The sequence below is a fragment of the Zootoca vivipara genome, chromosome 1 (genome assembly GCF_963506605.1).
Source record: "Zootoca vivipara chromosome 1, rZooViv1.1, whole genome shotgun sequence".
In the NCBI taxonomy this organism is placed as follows: domain Eukaryota; kingdom Metazoa; phylum Chordata; class Lepidosauria; order Squamata; family Lacertidae; genus Zootoca; species Zootoca vivipara.
This window is the reverse complement of record NC_083276.1, coordinates 57609285-57627153: the sequence shown is the minus strand read 5'-3', so window position 1 is coordinate 57627153 and position 17869 is coordinate 57609285. Positions and strand designations below refer to the sequence as shown.

Sequence of the window (17869 nt, the reverse complement as noted above, 5' to 3'; positions counted from 1 at the left end):
AGAAGTGACATGCTAGGTCTACATTTACTGCCTTGGATTTACCAAGTTCAACAACATGCCATTTAAATGATAAAAAGCAAGTTAGCCAGCTCATGGCCAGTAAGGCTGAACAAGCTGTTTTGGAGATATAGGGCCAAACCTGCATGATGGGAAAAATTCTTGGATTAGAGATTCTTTAAAAAGATGCTGGGCATTTCATGTGCTCCGCAGTCTCATGGGGAGCTGCCTTGTACCATGTCAGACTTTCTGTCTATTTAATATAGTGCTGTCTCTGTGCCTGGCATCTCCATCAAAGGTTGTATATTTACATTGTCTGATCCTTTTAACTGGAAATGCCAAGACTTGAACCATGGACCTTCTGCAAGTGAAATGTGTTATAGAGACTGAGCTCTACAGACTACATTCCAGCCATGCAAAAGAGCCTCTAGTTGATGTCTTTTGCATCACCTGTTACCTGAAACGTTTACCTGGAGATCTTAGGGATTGAACCAGAGACCTTATGCGTGCAAATCATTTGCTCTCCTGCTAAGGTATGACCCCACCTCAGTTAGATAACCCCACCTCAGTTAGATAGTTGAGTTAACTGCATGTTTTCAAACCCTCAGATCAAACATAATTTTAAAGCATGGTTGGACAGCTTGTGCAAATCAGGTGAAACTTATTTACAAATGTCACTGAACATTAATTGAAAGTCGTTCAAAACTTACAAAGCCACTTAAAAAAAAAACATCCAAAAACCTCTGAGCCACACCTTAATTACCTTCATGTTTTCTGATGCAATTCCGTTTTTGTCTTTCATTTCTGGAACAGTCTACTATCAGAGAGGAGTACTAGGACAGAAAGCAAACTTGCCCTTTCTGAAAAATGTATTACACTCACTTGTCAACAGGTAAGACAACTGCTTCATTGTAATATTTTCGATGACTACATGTCTATGTATGTTTTTGTTGCGGGAGGGGGGAGGTTAAAGTCGGTTTCATAATTTCTATGTACATTTTATCATTAGGAATGTCTTTTAATATTAACATCACCTGAAAATATTGATGGCTACACACAGTTAACTTCCATATGTAAAATCACAATTCATTTACTGATAAAACTATACTAACAACATGCTTTAGGACAAAATTGTTCTTTGAAGATGTAAGGTTCAGTTGACATCATTCGGAGTTCCAAGTGTCAATTGAATGAAAGAAATGCATTAGAACAACATAATATAGATAAGAGCCTAACACCATGAACTGGAGAGCTCTGTCTGAAGAAGGAAGATCCTGTATTTGAAACAGTTCTTGCAGGGTTTCTTAAGCAAATGATTTTTTTTTTTTTTTTTTGCTGTACTGTTTTATTTTAATCCAGATAGCAAAACGGGTTTGGTTGGAAAACGAAGGAAACTGAATGACAGGTCATTGACAATTTTGTGATAACTGTTTGGGCTAGTAGGAATGGCTTATTGTATATTTACCTTCTCTACAAAAGCACCTCTAAAACCAACGTACTGTAGTCCTCTTTTAAAATTGGTATTATTAAGCATCATGTTATTTAGTTTTATGGCTATTCGGATGACACCCATATTATTTCAGTAGAACTAATCAATGCTCTGTGAAAAATAGATATAATTGAATTTACCAAGGGCCTTTTTCTTTAAATGTAAGGATTTGCTAAAGTCCTCAGGTTACTGTTTTCCTTTTCTGAATCATGCTGCCACATGGCTATCTCCCTGGTAAAGATAGCAGGCTTACTCCTAGACTTGAAGAACAGTGACCATATTTTGAAAAGAAAAACACTTCTGCCCCTTTTAAGAACTTTGAACCAAGACAACATTCAGCAAAGCAGGATTTTTCCCCCTCTGGCTACTATGAGAAGGAGCTTCTTTCTGGCAGATCCACCATACAGTTAAAACACAACAAATGTACATTTAAAGCACATGACTTCCCCCCCCCCAAAAAAAATACTCTGTGAGGAAAGTTACAATTCCCAGGATTCTTTAAATGTGCATCAAATGTGTGGTGTATATCTTATGAACCTTTCAAGGGATGTCTTCAAGGGTGATCCCAAACTATGGGGAACAATTGTGTTAGCCTTTTCTGGGCAGGCAGGCACTCTTGCTATTAAATGGCAATCCCTGAGGCTGTGGGGGTGGGGAGGAAATCTTGTCTTGAAGTGACTCTGCAGCTATGAAACCGACTTTATATATGCAAAGAACCCTGCCTGAGTGGTCTATGAAATCCTGTGCAATACATATGGATAAACATTGTAATGTAGTTTAAGTAACCCGAGACGCTCTAACAAAATATAGTCGGCAATATAAGCAAGGATTTAGAGAAAGAGCAAGGAATAAAATCTCGTTTTGCTTTGAAAAAGCTGAAGGTAGAAATAAAACATCTGGAATGGAAGAGAAATGGTTTGGAATGTGTTGAACCTTTTAAGAGCTAAAGTGACTTTCTACACCACCTCTGTATGTAATTCCTCTCACTTTTGGCAGGTTTTTAGAATTCAAAATGTTGGTAGTTTAGGATTTCATGACTATTTCCACGGTGGCAAATTCAATCTCCCTTCTAGGTGTACTTAATAACCTATGGGATATAGAACTAGGAGTGGAATCTGTGGTAAAGCTGATTTAGCCATTCAATATGGGACACTTGAGATGTACCTGACAAATTTGGGAGTAGTTACAGCGCTTTGCACTCCACCGATAACCACAAATACACACAGAAGTATCTTGTTTCAAACCTACGTGGCAAAAGAGGTTTTTTGAAAAAAGAACAGGAGTTCATCTAGGGCAGGCATGGGGAACCTGTGACCCTCCAGATGTTGCTGAACTAAAACTCCCTTCTATCCTAGCCAGCATGGCCAATGGTTAGGGACAATGAGACTGCACTTCAACAGCATCTAGAGAGTCAAAGGTTTTCTGTGTCTGATCCAGGGGAGAGGTCTTATTCCATTTCTGTGTGCAAAGTCAGCCAGAGGGCTTGATAGACAGCTTTCTTGAGAATTTTAATATGGAATCCTGCATTTTAAAAAATGCCTAAGATAACAGGATATGGTTGAAGGGAAATATTACAAGTCCCATGTGATAAGTGCAAAACATGCAAACACCAAACAACCGTTTTAAAGTTCACCGCCAGCAAAAAAAAAAGATAGCCTTGATATTTGATTTAAATACTGCACTTTTCAGATAACATATATTGCATTAGAAATACAGTCGTACCTTGGATCCCAAACGCCTTGCGAGTCAAACGTTTTGGCTCCCAAACACCGCAACCCTGGAAGTGAGTGTTCCAGTTTACAAACGTTCTTTGGAACCCGAACGTCCGACGCGACTTCCACAGCTTCCGATTGGCTGCAGGCGCTTCCTGCAGCCAATCGGAAGCTGTGCCTTGGTTTCTGAACTTTTTGGAAGTCGAATGGACTTCCGGAATGGATTCTGTTCGACTGCCGACTACCACTGTACTGGAAATAAAAATGGATATTATGGACACTTCCATGTGTAACTTTACAGACTTTCACAGGATGAGAAAGAAAGATTGGGATGATTAGGGTAAAATCAAAGTACCACTGGGGCATTCGTTATGCAAAGTACTAAGGGCACCATCAGACTCTCACAATTTTGCAGAAAGGATTCAAGTGGATCAGCAGAACCTTTGGTATGCACAGTTGCAAGTAGAGTAAAGGGTGCTGTTGCAGAGCAACAAACCCACTTTAAAAAAGAATTTGACATTTTCTGGTTTGGAAAGTGGCAGAGAAATGCAACGAAAGTGTGTGGATGAATGAGCGGCTAACAAGAAGATGTATAAACGCTCTGCAAGCAAATCACGATGAATGCAGGGCAAATGCCTATTGTCATATAACCATCCCACAAACAAATCAGAACAAATGCTCAATAAAGACTGGCTATAATCTAGTAAATTTTGAGCAAGCAAATCAGGATGGATGAACAGGCCATCTAGAGGGGCCCTATCACTTCCAAACTTCCTACCTGCTGCTAGAAATAGCTAGAAATGTGCTTGTGTCAGATTTTTAAATCAACTGATGACCATGCAGGAATCAGATTAAGGTTCTTCAATTGTGTGTGTTTTCTATGAAGGAAGCTTATTTTTGCTCTCCTCCCAGCAGTTTTTCCGGACACATTCAGGAATGACTCCACCCACTCATTCTGGGGGAGGGGGGTGCGTGTCTATACATGTTGTCAGTTTCACCACTGCTATTTCCATCTCCCCCTCCATTTCTGGTGAAACTAAAAAGGTCAGGGGAAATAATTGTTAGTTTCATTGGTGCTTATTTTCTTCCTTATCCCCCCCCCTTCCTCCACTCCCTGGGAATATTCCCTTATTAACTGAGTACAGATGAAATCACCAATCCATCTCTTTCCCTTACCTCAGTTGTTGCTGCTCCAAAGAGGTTTCTTCTTCTTCTTTTTTGAGGTTTCGAAAAAGAACATGTACGTGCTCCTGCCCCAACACTCATAGCACTCTATATGCCTATGGTGGTCAGCATTTTGAGCAAGTGTGACACAAGTTAAGCCTAAAAAGTGCACACATAGATTTATACTGGTATCTTGGTGTGGCTTTGCCTCTTAAGCAGAGGGCAGTGCTAGAGAGATAGTCAGGAGGGTTCACCAGACTGTGTGCAGCAGCCAGTCCCACCAGCCTTCCACTTCCTCCTGTCCAGGAGCGCCAAACATTACTGCTGCATAATATATCTCAGGCATCCCCAAACTGCGGCCCTCCAGATGTTTTGGCCTACAACTCCCATGATCCCTAGCTAACAGGACCAGTGGTCAGGGATGATGGGGATTGTAGTCCAAAACATCTGGGGGGGCCAAAGTTTGGGGATGCCTGGAATATGCAATATGTAGTGGGTACAATCCAGCTAAAGTCAATCATTCCTAAGTCTGATTTAAATTACAGTAATAGGAATTAAGTTAGTCTGGTGACTCAGTCCCACCACTTGACTAATTTTTGCTCGAGCATGCCCAGGATGTGCAGAATTGCTTGGGGCAATTTATTCCACACAGAAGTATTAAAAGTTAAGCTCTGTGGTGTTGCTGTTATTCTAGAACTGTGAATGCAATACCTTCAATCCAATGTATAGCCAGCTATGTCATATCGTCTCATGGCTTAAACATAACTCTGGGCTGGGTTTTGGCTGGCATGCGTATCTCCATGCTGACTTTGGGGGATGTAAACTTCCTCTTTTACTGGAGTTCAAATCCTCCTTCATAATAAAAAATCAGTCCAAGACTTCAGGTTTATTGCTCAGCCAGTTGGCCATTACAAGAGAAACTGTTTCAATTAAATGTGCCACACAAGGTGGCTTTTCCAGCAGTTCATACCAAATTGGTGAAAAGGTCCATATTATGCCACCACTTTTGATGTAACTCTCATGCTCATTTTTAGAGATGTTTGAGGATCGGTGAAGCGTTTTCTAATACTGTTGAGAAGGATTAGCTTTTTAGTGCCCCCTTGTGTTTAAAACAATGCATCATATTTAGCTGTTGTTTAAGGCTCCACAAACTGCTAATAAGTAATACACCTGGGCATATATTTTGCTGAAAGGAGTTTATTTCATCTTGAAATGTTCAAGACAGATGATTCTCTTAAGATAACATTTTATTATTTCTTACTTATATTCTTATTAAGAAAGAAAATGATCAAGCTGAACAGAATGCTTTCAATATAAATGGCTATAGAAAATCTGAGCTGAAGTCTAAATACTTTAGAGCCCATTTTTATTACCTCTGAGTGCAGGACAGCTAAGCCATTTGAAGTCACTGTATGTTAACATACACATTTTAAAATCTCCTCTTTGTACTGTTTTCCTGATGTGCATCACCCCTGTCCAAACTGCCATTAGGTTTTGGGGGGATTTGGGAACCCCTATTTGTTCCTCTATGGAACTAACAAAAGCTGTAGGGGGATGGCGACAATAGCCTGGGAAAATATTATGGAGAGAAAGAGTTAAATAGCACCTCTGTGGCAGTGCCTTGATTAAATTGGCAGCCTCAGTCCCCTGGTACCTTTAAAGTAAAATTGACAACATCAGGGAAATCTAGTATGGGTCTTCCACATAATGTGTGGTTTGGCACTTAATGAAACAAGGTGAAGTGAAAAGAATAAAATATTGGCAAGCAGATGGAGCTGTCCATTTTCAGTGGGTGGATGGATAGGACTCAGAAGGCCTATCCATTTACCAGTACCCTCTCTAAATCAGGGGTAATCAACCTAGTGCTTCTAGATATCATAGGAATACAACTCCCATCTGCCTCAGCTGAGATGACCAATGGTCAGGGATGATGGGAGTTGTAGCCCAACAAATATCTGGAGGGTAGCACATTGGCTGTCCCTGCTCTAAGGGTAAAAGAGCAAGAATTTTCCTCCATGATCCTGTTCATTCAGAAGCCTTGCTCTAATTATCTTTGCCCTTGGATTATCTTTGCCCTTGGAGGGCAGGATGTTGTTAACCAGGGATTCAGCCTCCTTTTTGGTAGTATCCTGATCGTGGAATACTCTCTCCAAAAATATTCTCTTTCGAACGTCTGTCCGAGGCTTTTTATTTTTTTTAATTTGTTCACAGTTTCTATGAATGGTGTTGATTTCTGATATTGCCACCCAATATCTTTGAGACTGTGATTTTATAGAATGTAATTGTCAGGGCCACATTTTGGCACCTGAGGCGAACCACAAAAGGGCATTTTCCCCCACCAGGGAAGAAGGGGTGAGTGAAAATCTATATCAGAAACATGGTGAGAATCAAGTCAATCTTACCTGGCAACTGAAGTAGGTATCAAAGGCTGTTGCGGGGGAGAAAGGGCCCGCTCTGAATCAGGGGCATTGCTGAGGTGGCAGATATGGCTTCCAAGAAGAACGCCACAGCCATTGCTGTCACCATAGCAGCAACAGGTGCATTCTTTAGAGGTCAGATCTGCTGCCCCTGTGGATCTTGCCCCCTGAGGCAGTTGCCTCACCTTGCCTCATGGGTGGGTCGGCCTCAGTAATTGTAGATTGCTTAAAGTATTTTTAAAAAAAAATAATGGAAAGGTGGAGTATAAATATTATGTCAGGCAAATTGATAGATGTGGCAGCTATTGTAAAGGATAGTATTTAAGATCAAAATCTTGATAGCCAGACTGCATAACCATTCAAATAATTATGTTTGTCTGTGAAAGAATAGGCTACTCCAAGACTTTCAAAGGAAGTCCCCCCCCCTTTTGCATACAATCAATATGGGGTGAGTTAAATTGGCACTGTAGAGTCATAATTTATTTAATGAAATGACCGTGTTTCTGAATAAAGAAATATATATTTAACTTGATGATCAGAAGCTAGAATCAAGAGCTGAAAACCAGGAGGCTGAAATTCTAAAACTTTTTTAAAAAATGAAAGTTGAGCTATATTAATTCTGAGGCAATTTTTATGACATTCTGCAGACCAATTCTACCAAATGTTTGCCACAAATTTTATATACTCCTGAGGCATCAAAAATGGATACATCAAGAAATGCAAAGTTTAGTAAAGTAGGCAAGTGTATCATTTGTAAGCAATTTCTCAAAGCAATTGAGTGTGTATTAATAAACCAAGTTGTGGCCTACACAGATCTGGTCCTACAGCCGGGGACATGTGGCACTCCAGTTACTACTGGTTCACAGTTTCCATCATCCCTGACCATTAGCCATGCTCCAGCACCATCACTGCTTTGATGTTGGTCCTCTGATTGTGGCAGGGAATAAAACGGGTGTGTGACAGGGGAATCCAAAGTCTTCTTGTTCCCCCAACGTGGAAAAGAATAAATCCATTCACTGAAACCAATGGGAAGGTAAATAAAACAGGACAACAAGTACCAAAACCAGGAGGGAGGAGAAGAAGTACCACAGATACAAACTTTCTGCCCTTGCCAACATGAGTCAGCAATATCAATTATCTTTAGCCTTGCCAACATGACATGCCTGATGGGCTTAAAAAGTGGCAGCTTCTCTGCCATGGACTCTCCCTGCGACCATCTGACTTCCAAAAAATTGCTCCGTATATGGCAGTCTTCTAGGGTTGAATCACATCTATTAGCAGCATTTGCTTACAGAAGATTTTGCCTCCAGGCAGAGAGCAGTACTGTAACACGTAATAGTCAACTTTACATTTCTTTTTTTTTCTTTTAAAAAATCCAAATATTTGATACCTCAGGAACAGTTTTTGTAATACCTTGCTGCACCTTTTGTAATGTGTTATTGAGGTCCAGATTGAGACACATGCCCTCACTGAGTCCTGGCGCACAAATAGTCCCTTCTGAGCTCACTGGAACAATGTAAGGAGAGAGGAGAGAGAGAAAAAATGTGGACATAAAATATGTATTGTGCTAGCAAATCAATAAAACACTAATAGCTGTTCCAATAACCTTTCTTGACTGTATCAATTTACTGCCAAGTGGTGCATCTGCATGAACTGTTCCTTGTTTGGGGGGGTATTAAATGAGCATCCAACTTCTGTGGTCCATGCTGTATCATCCCACATTGCCCCTTCATCCACGCTGTCATTAGTAGCGGAGGGTGGCATGGGGCCAGTGCTGTGGATTCATGCCAAAATGGGCACCATATTGTTAGCACATTGTGCCTTGTTTTTTTTGGGGGGGATGGAGGCTCTTACTCTAGTTCTAGAATCTAATGTGGGTACACAGGAAGCCACCTATGTACACATACCTCTTGTTATATGCACTTTCTGGCTAGCCATCACAGGTTTCAAGGGATATGTAGGATCAGGTTGTGCTAAGAAGAGTTTCAACAATCCAGAAAGCAGCCCTAACTTTTGGATATAGGAATGCAAGAACAAGGACATGAACGTGGGTGGCAGCTGCAGAAAATAGGGTTGTTTTCACTTAATGAGCCAGTGCAGCTTAGGGTAGGATAAAGATTCTTCCCTGGAATCAAGGAGGGATCTAAGAGACTATGACTCAGTAGTGTCTAGAGTCACTGTGCTTCCTGTGGTTATTCATGTGGTAGGTGATTTTTAGTTTTTAACCTTGGGCATGATTCTACTAAAAATCAGAAAACTTTTCTTTAGAATACTACCGTATCTAAACCACAGATTGCCGGGACTGATTACAACCTGTGAGTGTGACTCACAGAAAAGCTTTCTAAACCATCTTGCATAACAATACTTACGTTCAGGGCTTGCCCGATACATTTTGCCACCTGAGGACAAGGTGCACTGCCTCCCCTCCCCGAGCAATTCCACATACACAAGCCAACTGGGCTGGGAACTGATACATCAATAAAGGCTGCCTCAACTGCATCTCAAGAGTGCAGACTAATTTTTGGGTAGGCAAACGTATCCCCTCACTGCATCCTCCCCCCTCTCAATCTGCCAGGCCTCATTGAAGACAGAAGGGTAATCATGCTTTAATTCTTTTGGGTCATCGGACTGAGAATATGCCTTTCTTTCTTTAAAGATGCTAGGAGCATTGGTGCAATGTCAAGGGATATCCCTTTGTCATGTAGCATGCACCGTCACCAAACGGTCTCCCAAACCTTGTATGATGTCTATAGCAGGGGTGAGGAACCTCAGGCCTGCTGTCCAAATGTGGCCCCCCAGGCCTCTCTAGCCAGACCTTGGGGCTCTGTCCAGGCCACACACACAGATCACAATCCTTACTTATCCTGCTCAGTGCCCACCTCCTGTAATTTTACCTAGCTGGAATGAGTCCTTGAACTGGGATAATATTTCTTGCTTGCCTGGCTGGAGGAGAGTGGTGTATGTCTGGCCTCATCTGCTTTTGCCATGCTCACCATTGGTGTGTGGCTCCAGGAAGGTTGCTCATCAGGGAACGTGGCCCTTGGACTCCAGAAAGTCTCCGATCCTAGGTCTAGGGCTTATATACCCAGTCTATCCATAATATATTGCTGTATGGCTGGCTCAAGACGCCGGCTCAAGTCAGACACCTTTAAACCATGGTTTAAAGGAAGTTAAACTATGGTTTAGTGTGAGGTCTGAATGAAAAAAACATAGTTTGTGATCCATCAGCAGGCCAGAATACAAAACCAGAATATAGTTTGGTGTGCTGTCTGAATTAACAGACCATCACTTTGCCTAGATGGAAGGTAAAAGCAGGCAAGCTACTCTAAAACATGGTTCGCCTGTAGCTAAAATTATGGCTTAGGTTCTAAACTACTGTCGGCACAAAACACCTTGGTAGAACATAACCATTTTGTGAAACTAGCCTGATATACAATAAATAGGTGAAGCCGTAAATACTTTCCAGAATGAATAAGTTTGATTTTGTGTCATACAAAGTTCAGTGTCAATTAAGTGCCTTCTTCAGAAACAATTATAATAATACTTGCCCCTTCTTGTACCTGTAGTGTTGTTTTCCAGAACTCTTGTTGGGACGTTATCAGCATTTCACATTGTACCCATTAATCCAGAACACTGATGTTCTTTTTAGTGGTGTTGGGTTTATTACTCACTTTTGCCCACAAAACAAATCTTACACTGCAGATGAAATGTTTCAAAGGCAGTTTTAAAACAATGTAATTATCAAAAAGCCTGTGTCAGAAAAGCAGAAAGGGAGTGATTTGGAAGGACTAGATCTCTGATAAAGGCACATGTTCTGGTGATTTACACAACTCTTTGTTTTGTGGTACTATAGATGCAGTGTGTCTACTTGGAAGATTCATTTTCTTCTAAAACATCCTACAGCTATTATGTATCAGGCTGGGAAATGAATTCAATTTATTTATTTACAAGTCTATTGTACATAGGCCCCCCATGGTGTTTTTTTAAAGAGTACTCCAGAAATGTACCAAACCATGCTATGCTGCACAATGCCATTTCATTTTCTAACCCTTTTAGATGGTTCTTTAAGAACCAACCATCTATGCATGATTCAGTACAATAACCAGTCTAGACCCTTAGAATGCTCAGAACAGTTTATATAGGACCTCCAGCAGTCTGCTGTTAAGGCTGGTTCACAGTTCTCCAACTTTACCCGTGCTGTAAGGATTGGGGAGTCCCTTACCATACTCTGTGGTGCCCTGTGTGACTGGAAAGGACCATTCTGCTTCTTGCAAGTGAGCCTGATTTTTGCTAATTCTCCCTTTCTGTGGCAGTCCCCTGTGCTTTTTCTGGAAGATCTCCCAATCTTCTGAAGTAGATTTTCAGAAGTGTGCCATGGGAAGGGCTCAGTCCTTTTTTGCGAGATGAATACTGCTCATGGAACTTAGGAACTGCACACAATTTCCCCATAGGACAGGGGCAGGCAACCTTTTTTCTCTCTTATGGGCTGCATTCCCTCGGAGGGGGCACAAACTGGAGCTGAAGTCCAAGCCAAAAGTGGGTCATCACCTTCTCTCTCTCTCCCTACCTCCCACCCACTTCTCTCTTTCAGTTACCTATTTTCCCCCCTCTGTCACCCACATGAATTTGGGCCAAGGGCCACAAGCAACACAAAGGCTACAGGTTGCCCACCAAGTCACAGAATGTAGGCACTGCAGTCTGTGATGTTTTGTTTTGCCAGCGCAATTATTCTTTTGAAAGTTATTCTTAAGATCTTTTTTTAAAAAAAATCTTATGAACTTTTTAACTGTATCAAAATAATATGAAATATCCTTCCTAAAATATTGTTATCATATTGCATATGCCGTGCCTCTTCATCAAGCATAAAGTTAGGACAAAGGTCATTCATGGTCTCTGGTACAGAGGTCATGATTTTGCCTCAGCTCACATATGAAGGAGTAAAATGCAGCAATGCTAGGCTTCAATTTATCACAAATCTAGAACATCACATACTGTACTGTGACTCTAATAAAGTAAATAATGTGCATTTTTCAAAGTTATCTAAATCCATATTTGCACAGTGAACCATAAAAGTTACAATGAAGTGAATAATGGGTATTAAAAATAAACCCAAGCTCATTTTACTTTTTTGCTAAGTCTTTGAGGATTATATTTTGTTCGGAAAAAGCCCATATTTTAAAATGACCATGATTTATATATTTATAGGAACAGTATTTTATATGCAATCATGTCAACTATCAAATTCCTTTTGAAAAAGATTGTTTTAAATACCACTGTGAACATGAAAGCAAAGTGAATCAAACTTAAAAGTGAACGTAAGACCACTCAAGACCTTTCTTTCAAAATAAAATTAACAGTGCCTGCAGTGGCAGTTGGGAATTTATGCCAAGTCTTTCTAATGCTAATTATGATAGCAGCTTCTAAAGGCCCCTGCTTTGGCCCATTTCTCACAGTGGTGGTAAACCTGTGCCTCAGCTGAACCACCTATTTTTCCAAGGAAATTCAAGACAGCCAACAGACAGTAATGAAAGCCGGGGGGGGGAGGGGGACCAAGCTGAATCACTAAAATGGATAAAATAACAATATCCAATGCCAACACCACAACAGCAACATAGAACTAAGACCATGAAAGATGACTTAGAATCATAGAATCATAGAGTTGGAAGAGACCACAAGGGCCATCCAGTCCAACCCCCTGCCAAGCACGAAACACCATCAAAGCATTCTTGACTTAATGAATGGAAGGACTTCCTTAAAAGAGCCAGGCCTTCACCAACCACCTAAAGCAGTATATTGTTGAGACCTGACAGACTTCACTCAGCAAGGTTAGGTGCCATAGCAGAAAACGGCCCACCCAATTTTGACACCATCCGCACTTCACCAAGGCGAGGGATTTGAAGCAGAGTCCCCCAATGATGATTCAAGTGGGTGGGGTGGGGAGGGACAAATTGGACAGGGCAATTTTGGAGGTACCCAGGTCCCAAGCTTTAAAGGTTAAGACTAGTACCTTGAGTTGAACCCCAAAACTGATTGGTAGCCAGTGCAAGTTTTGTAGAACCAGCACAAAAAAATCAGAACACGCAGTTCCCACCAGCATTCTGGCTGTCACATGTGGGGAAGGAATGTGAAGGGAAAAGGGAAAGGAGAAGACTGAACTATGCTAGCAGTAATACTATACATGGTATACTTTAAGATGTAGTAACAATAGAACATCCTTGTTCCAAGGCTAAGACAAAGCAAGGGTTTCCCCTTACAGTTCACATACCATCACGTTTTCATGATGTTTGGTAGCTTTTCTTAATTATGTAATTGTGTGATATGATTTGCTTTGAAATCTACACAGTTGTGGCCTCTGTAGAAACTGGAGAAGGGAAAGGAACTAAAATATTCTTAAATAGAAAGATCTACTCTGTGGCAGCCCAAAGAATTAAGAAATGCCCTGGAAATGCTAAGGCTTGTAGTTCATTGTGAAATAAAAAAAAATGAGCAAGACCATTGGTCATTTAAACCACTGATATGTGGCTAAAAAAGAAAAAAAATCCGGAGTGCAGTTAAACATACTAAATACTCTGTTACATCATAGTTGCCTTACTCCAGCTGTGGCCAATTGTCATCCATGGACAGGTTGTTTATGGGGGTTGACATTAACCTGTGGTGTTTTCACTTTCTACTCTGGAGCATCTTTTTATGCCACTCTGCTTACCTGCAGATGATTACATCACATACAGTTTCAAAATGCTAGTTCTGAATTACTATAAGAGAAGCACACTTTAAAACTTGCTTGTTTGGCTTCTGTACTGCTGGTGTTGGTAGAAACTACTTTAGATCTCTCCAAACGCATTTTGAATGGCCTGACTTCCAAGCAGATGGATCCCTGGCAAGAGGACCACTGGAGGTTTATATCCTGGCCAGCTCTGCCTCACTGCATCACATGGCACTGTGTTAGCAAATTCTGTGTGTGAGAACGTTTCTAACATTCTGGCTAGATCTTGAGCTCATGAACTGCTAATGTGTTTATAAATAATAAGACCTCCTGCAAAGTGGCTCAGCTATTTATGAAAACTGATACGGTTGAGAAAATAATCAAACTTAGGCTAGATAGAGGATTAAATAATCCAATGACATGGGCAGGGGGGAGGGGGTGAAGACAGGAAGAATTTACATTTCATCGAAATGCACATTTAAAAAAACCCCAATATTGATAAATAAATGATCTATTTCTAAGTAGCATTTCACTTTGCAGATACCAAGATGAACCCTCTAAACAAGACCTCTTAACTATCTTTCACCCAACAGTCCTTAGTGGCAGCATACACACAGGATCTCGCAGCTCCCTTCAGTGGAGAGGGTGTGGTCTCAAAGCCCACCTCTTTCCCCTCCTAGGCTAGAAGCCTGTGGTCTCCAGTAGCTGCCTGTTCTTCCGCAGCCTGCTGGCAAAGTATGTTAGTGACCTTTAAAGAGGAATCCTCCCTGCACATGTCAGCTGCTGCTATCATTCAGGGGCACTGTTGCTCAGATGCCCAAGGTCAGTTCCCCCCTGCAAACTGCTTTGTTTAAGGTAGACTTGGCTGAATTTATTATATTTATCTGTGGATGTCACTCGCCAAGTTTTATGGATACACAAGAAGGCGCCATCAACCTTCCTTTAATGTTCTTGCAGCCAAGCTCTGGTGGGGGAGTCTCTTCTTGGCATCCGCAGAAGAGCCTTTCATATTTCAGTTAGAAATTAGCAATTCCCTGCAGTGAGGGAAAAGAATGAAGAAAACCAGGTCTGTGCTTAGGACACATATTTGAGATAGGTACAGACTGGGATGCCAGTGTGGAGCAGTAAAGAAACAGACATGGTCTGGGGTTCAACACAAACACACACACACACAACTGCACCACTATAAAGTTCACCGGCTCATCTTGGGCAAGTCACTGTCTCTCAGTCTAACCTAGCTCACAGATCTGTTGTGATGGCATAACAGTGTAGAAAAAGACAGCATCCTTTATTCCCAGTTGAAGCTGAGAGTCTGTTTCAGTCATTTTAAACTGGGTTTGGATGCAGGTCTACTCCCTTTATGAAACACACTATCCAAACAGTATTAAGATTGTAAAAGCTACACCCCGGCAAAGCACTGTGTAGACACACAATACAGGTCTCTACACATCCATTTGCTATTTTTTTTATATACAACTATTTGATTCTTTTTATTGCTTTGGTAAAGTGAGGTAAAACCCATATATGCCACACTCAACTCCTTGGAGGAAGGACAGAATGCAAATGTGCAAAGTAAGACTATTCAGTGGAATATTGCTCAGCTTGTGGCAAAAGCAGTATGGATTTTTGAATTAGTTGAATGCTTGTTTTGAAAGCTCTTGCAGCATTCCTGCTCCATAGGCAAGTGTCTCCAGACTGTCAGCATTTTGCAGGAGGGATTCAAGTGCATACCGGAAATTTGGGCTTATGGAATTAGATTTATTGCCCTAGTGTAACAAATCAACTTTAAAAGGGGGTGGGGCTGATTGCAGTTTGGAAAGTGACAGGGTAATGAAAAATAAAAATGTGGGATGGACAAATGAAGAATGGGAAGATGGCTAAATACCCTGCTACCGTAGGTGCAAGCACACAAATCAGGATGAATGCAGTATAAATGCTCACTGTTATGTAACCGCTCACCCCTTTAAACAAATGAGAATGACTACTCAGTAAAAAAAAAAAAAAAGACCAGACATAGTCTGACAACCAAGTAAGTTTTGTGCAAAAAATAAATAAATCAGGATGAATGCTGAATAAGCAGGTCATCTGCACTAAATTGATAATATTGCCCACATTACCTTATGATGTCTTGTCTTTGTAACGAGATACGGGAGATGCCTCATTCCCCCCCCCCTCAAGACCTCCAGGTTTACTGTGTTCCAACTCCAGTTGGAGAAAAACAGTGAGTGGTAGGATCGTCATAGATCTCACATTTTGAAGAGTAACCATTATTTGAAACATTTGGTATTTCAGAAGAGTGAATCTCCATAAATTATAATAGATTCCATTTAAGGGATGCAGGGAGTCAGGAGACATAAGTCCACATATCCCAGATTTCTATGGAGCTGCAGAATTGTGAAATAAAGCAGCAGCATTGTGACTGACAGCTCAGGTAAACAGTGCCACCCCACCCTGCTGTAGGGGACAACAGTTGCGGGGGTGGACATTTTTGGGAGGAAAATAGCACAAGGAGGAAAGACTTTAGCTTCCTACTTCATGTGCTATGGTTATGATCCACATGAGGCTCCTCCACAGCCTCTTATTCTGAAACAGAAAAATAGGCTGCTCCTCCTCCCACAGATGCTTTCAGCAGATGCTGTCCAGCAACAGAACTCATCCCAGGTTCAATCCCTGGCATCTTCAGCTAGGGTTGGGAATATCCGCTGCTCAAGAACCTGGAAAGCTGTTTCAATCAATGCAAATGGTATTGAGCTGGGTGGTCCAATGAAGTCTAAAGCATGCAAGGAACCCCGAAGGCACTTGCAAAAGTGACTGAAATGGAAACAGGTGTGTATGTGGAGCTAATGTGTCTTTGCTGGCCCCTTCCCATGTTTCGTTAGTCTAAAACACCTCAAGAGGGCTTCACTCTCTATAATGGTTCACACTACAAAGTGGGATGCCTGCAAGGCCCCTATCTGTCTATAGTGTGATTCTGTGTGTTGTTAATGGAGGGAATCCTCCTGCTTCAGTTTCCTACGCCTCTGAGTTAGTGCTTGAGCATGAAAACAGCCTGACACTGCTGGCATCCGAAACAGCACCTGAGATTTGTGCCAAAGCACATTGCTCTGTAGCTGAGGAAGTGACTGAGCCACACCAACGTAGATGGAAACAGGTAGTTCTAGATGAGATCTTGTCTCTATTCAAATCACTCTGCTCTAGGCCTTCGGGTGTTTTACAAGGAAGCTACAATGAGATAGCATCACCCTTGTAGAACTATGTGTAACACCACCTGGGGAAAGTTCTAATAGGAGGTGGGATTCCACCCACCCTGTTTTTTATTTTAGTTACTGAATTTTAGTTACTAGGCTATGAGATGAGCAGCAGTTTTGGTGGTGCTGACAGGATGGTGGATGGCTGCAGAGTGTGGGAAATTACTCCAAATGGCAGCACATCATCAGGGTCACTGGGGAAGGAATAAAAAGATGGCTTCTTCCCTCACGTATAAGCACATAAGAAGGAGCCGGATGAATCAGAACAAAGGCCCTACTAGCCCAGCATCTCCTGCTTTCACAATGTCCAATCCGATGTTTCCGGGAAGCCTGCCCTGCAACATCACTCTTCCCACTGGTGACTTCCATTAACTGGCATTCAGTTTCAAATGACTCCAACAGCAGAGGCAGACATAGCCATTGTGCTAATACCCACTGATAACCTAATCCTCCATACTGGAATTTACCATTACATCTCGCAGTCCGGAATAGGGTAACTATGTGCATTCCCCTTTTGTTTTTCCAGAATACTCCTTTGCACAATGCAGCTACCTGGCATTTTCTGGGATTTTTGTTTGTTTTAAGGGCTTGTCCAGTTAAGTGTGCAGGTGGGTGTCAGCTATGGTGGGCCATGCTGGGTCCTTGGCATACATCTGACCGATACTGATGCCAGGATCCTGCACAGCACACTTGAGTAAGTCAACACAGAAAGCAGGCAAAGGAGAGAAAAAAGCATGCAAAACAGCAGAATAAAAAGGAATGTGGGACAAGAGACCATAATTCTTAACTATCCAGCAGCACATGATGGCTGAGGTGCAGGCACGTAAAAAAATGTGTGTATCTTCAAGGCGCCTCTTAAGTTGCAACTGAGGTGTGCCTCTCTCTCTCTACCCACTGAATTAAGAGCCCATGCCTAAGCACTGTGGGATTCCCAAACTGCTACGAGCTCTTGCCTGCCTTTCATTTCCCACATGAAGCACCGGCATAGGGTGGGTGAGCCGGCACTCTTAGAGGCAGCCCTTTCTATCCTCGGTGGTTCTCCGTGGAAATGCAGAGAACCTTGACACAGAAAACAGTCCCTGCGCCGGGCGCTGCGCTCCCCCACGCCATGTGCAAGTGACGCAGCCGAAGGCGATCCA

General features: G+C 41.8%; 1 protein-coding gene across 1 annotated transcript in view; it reads left to right on the top strand.

Moving 5' to 3' along the window:
• The first annotated feature begins 809 nt into the window (after positions 1–809).
• ANO1 (anoctamin 1) overlaps positions 810–17869 on the top strand; it is a 144201-nt gene continuing 127141 nt past the window's right edge. The window contains exon 1 of the mRNA XM_035117027.2: positions 810–889. Within this exon, the coding sequence (XP_034972918.2) occupies positions 865–889 (25 nt within the window). The 5' untranslated portion in view covers positions 810–864. The remainder of the gene's footprint in view (positions 890–17869) is intronic.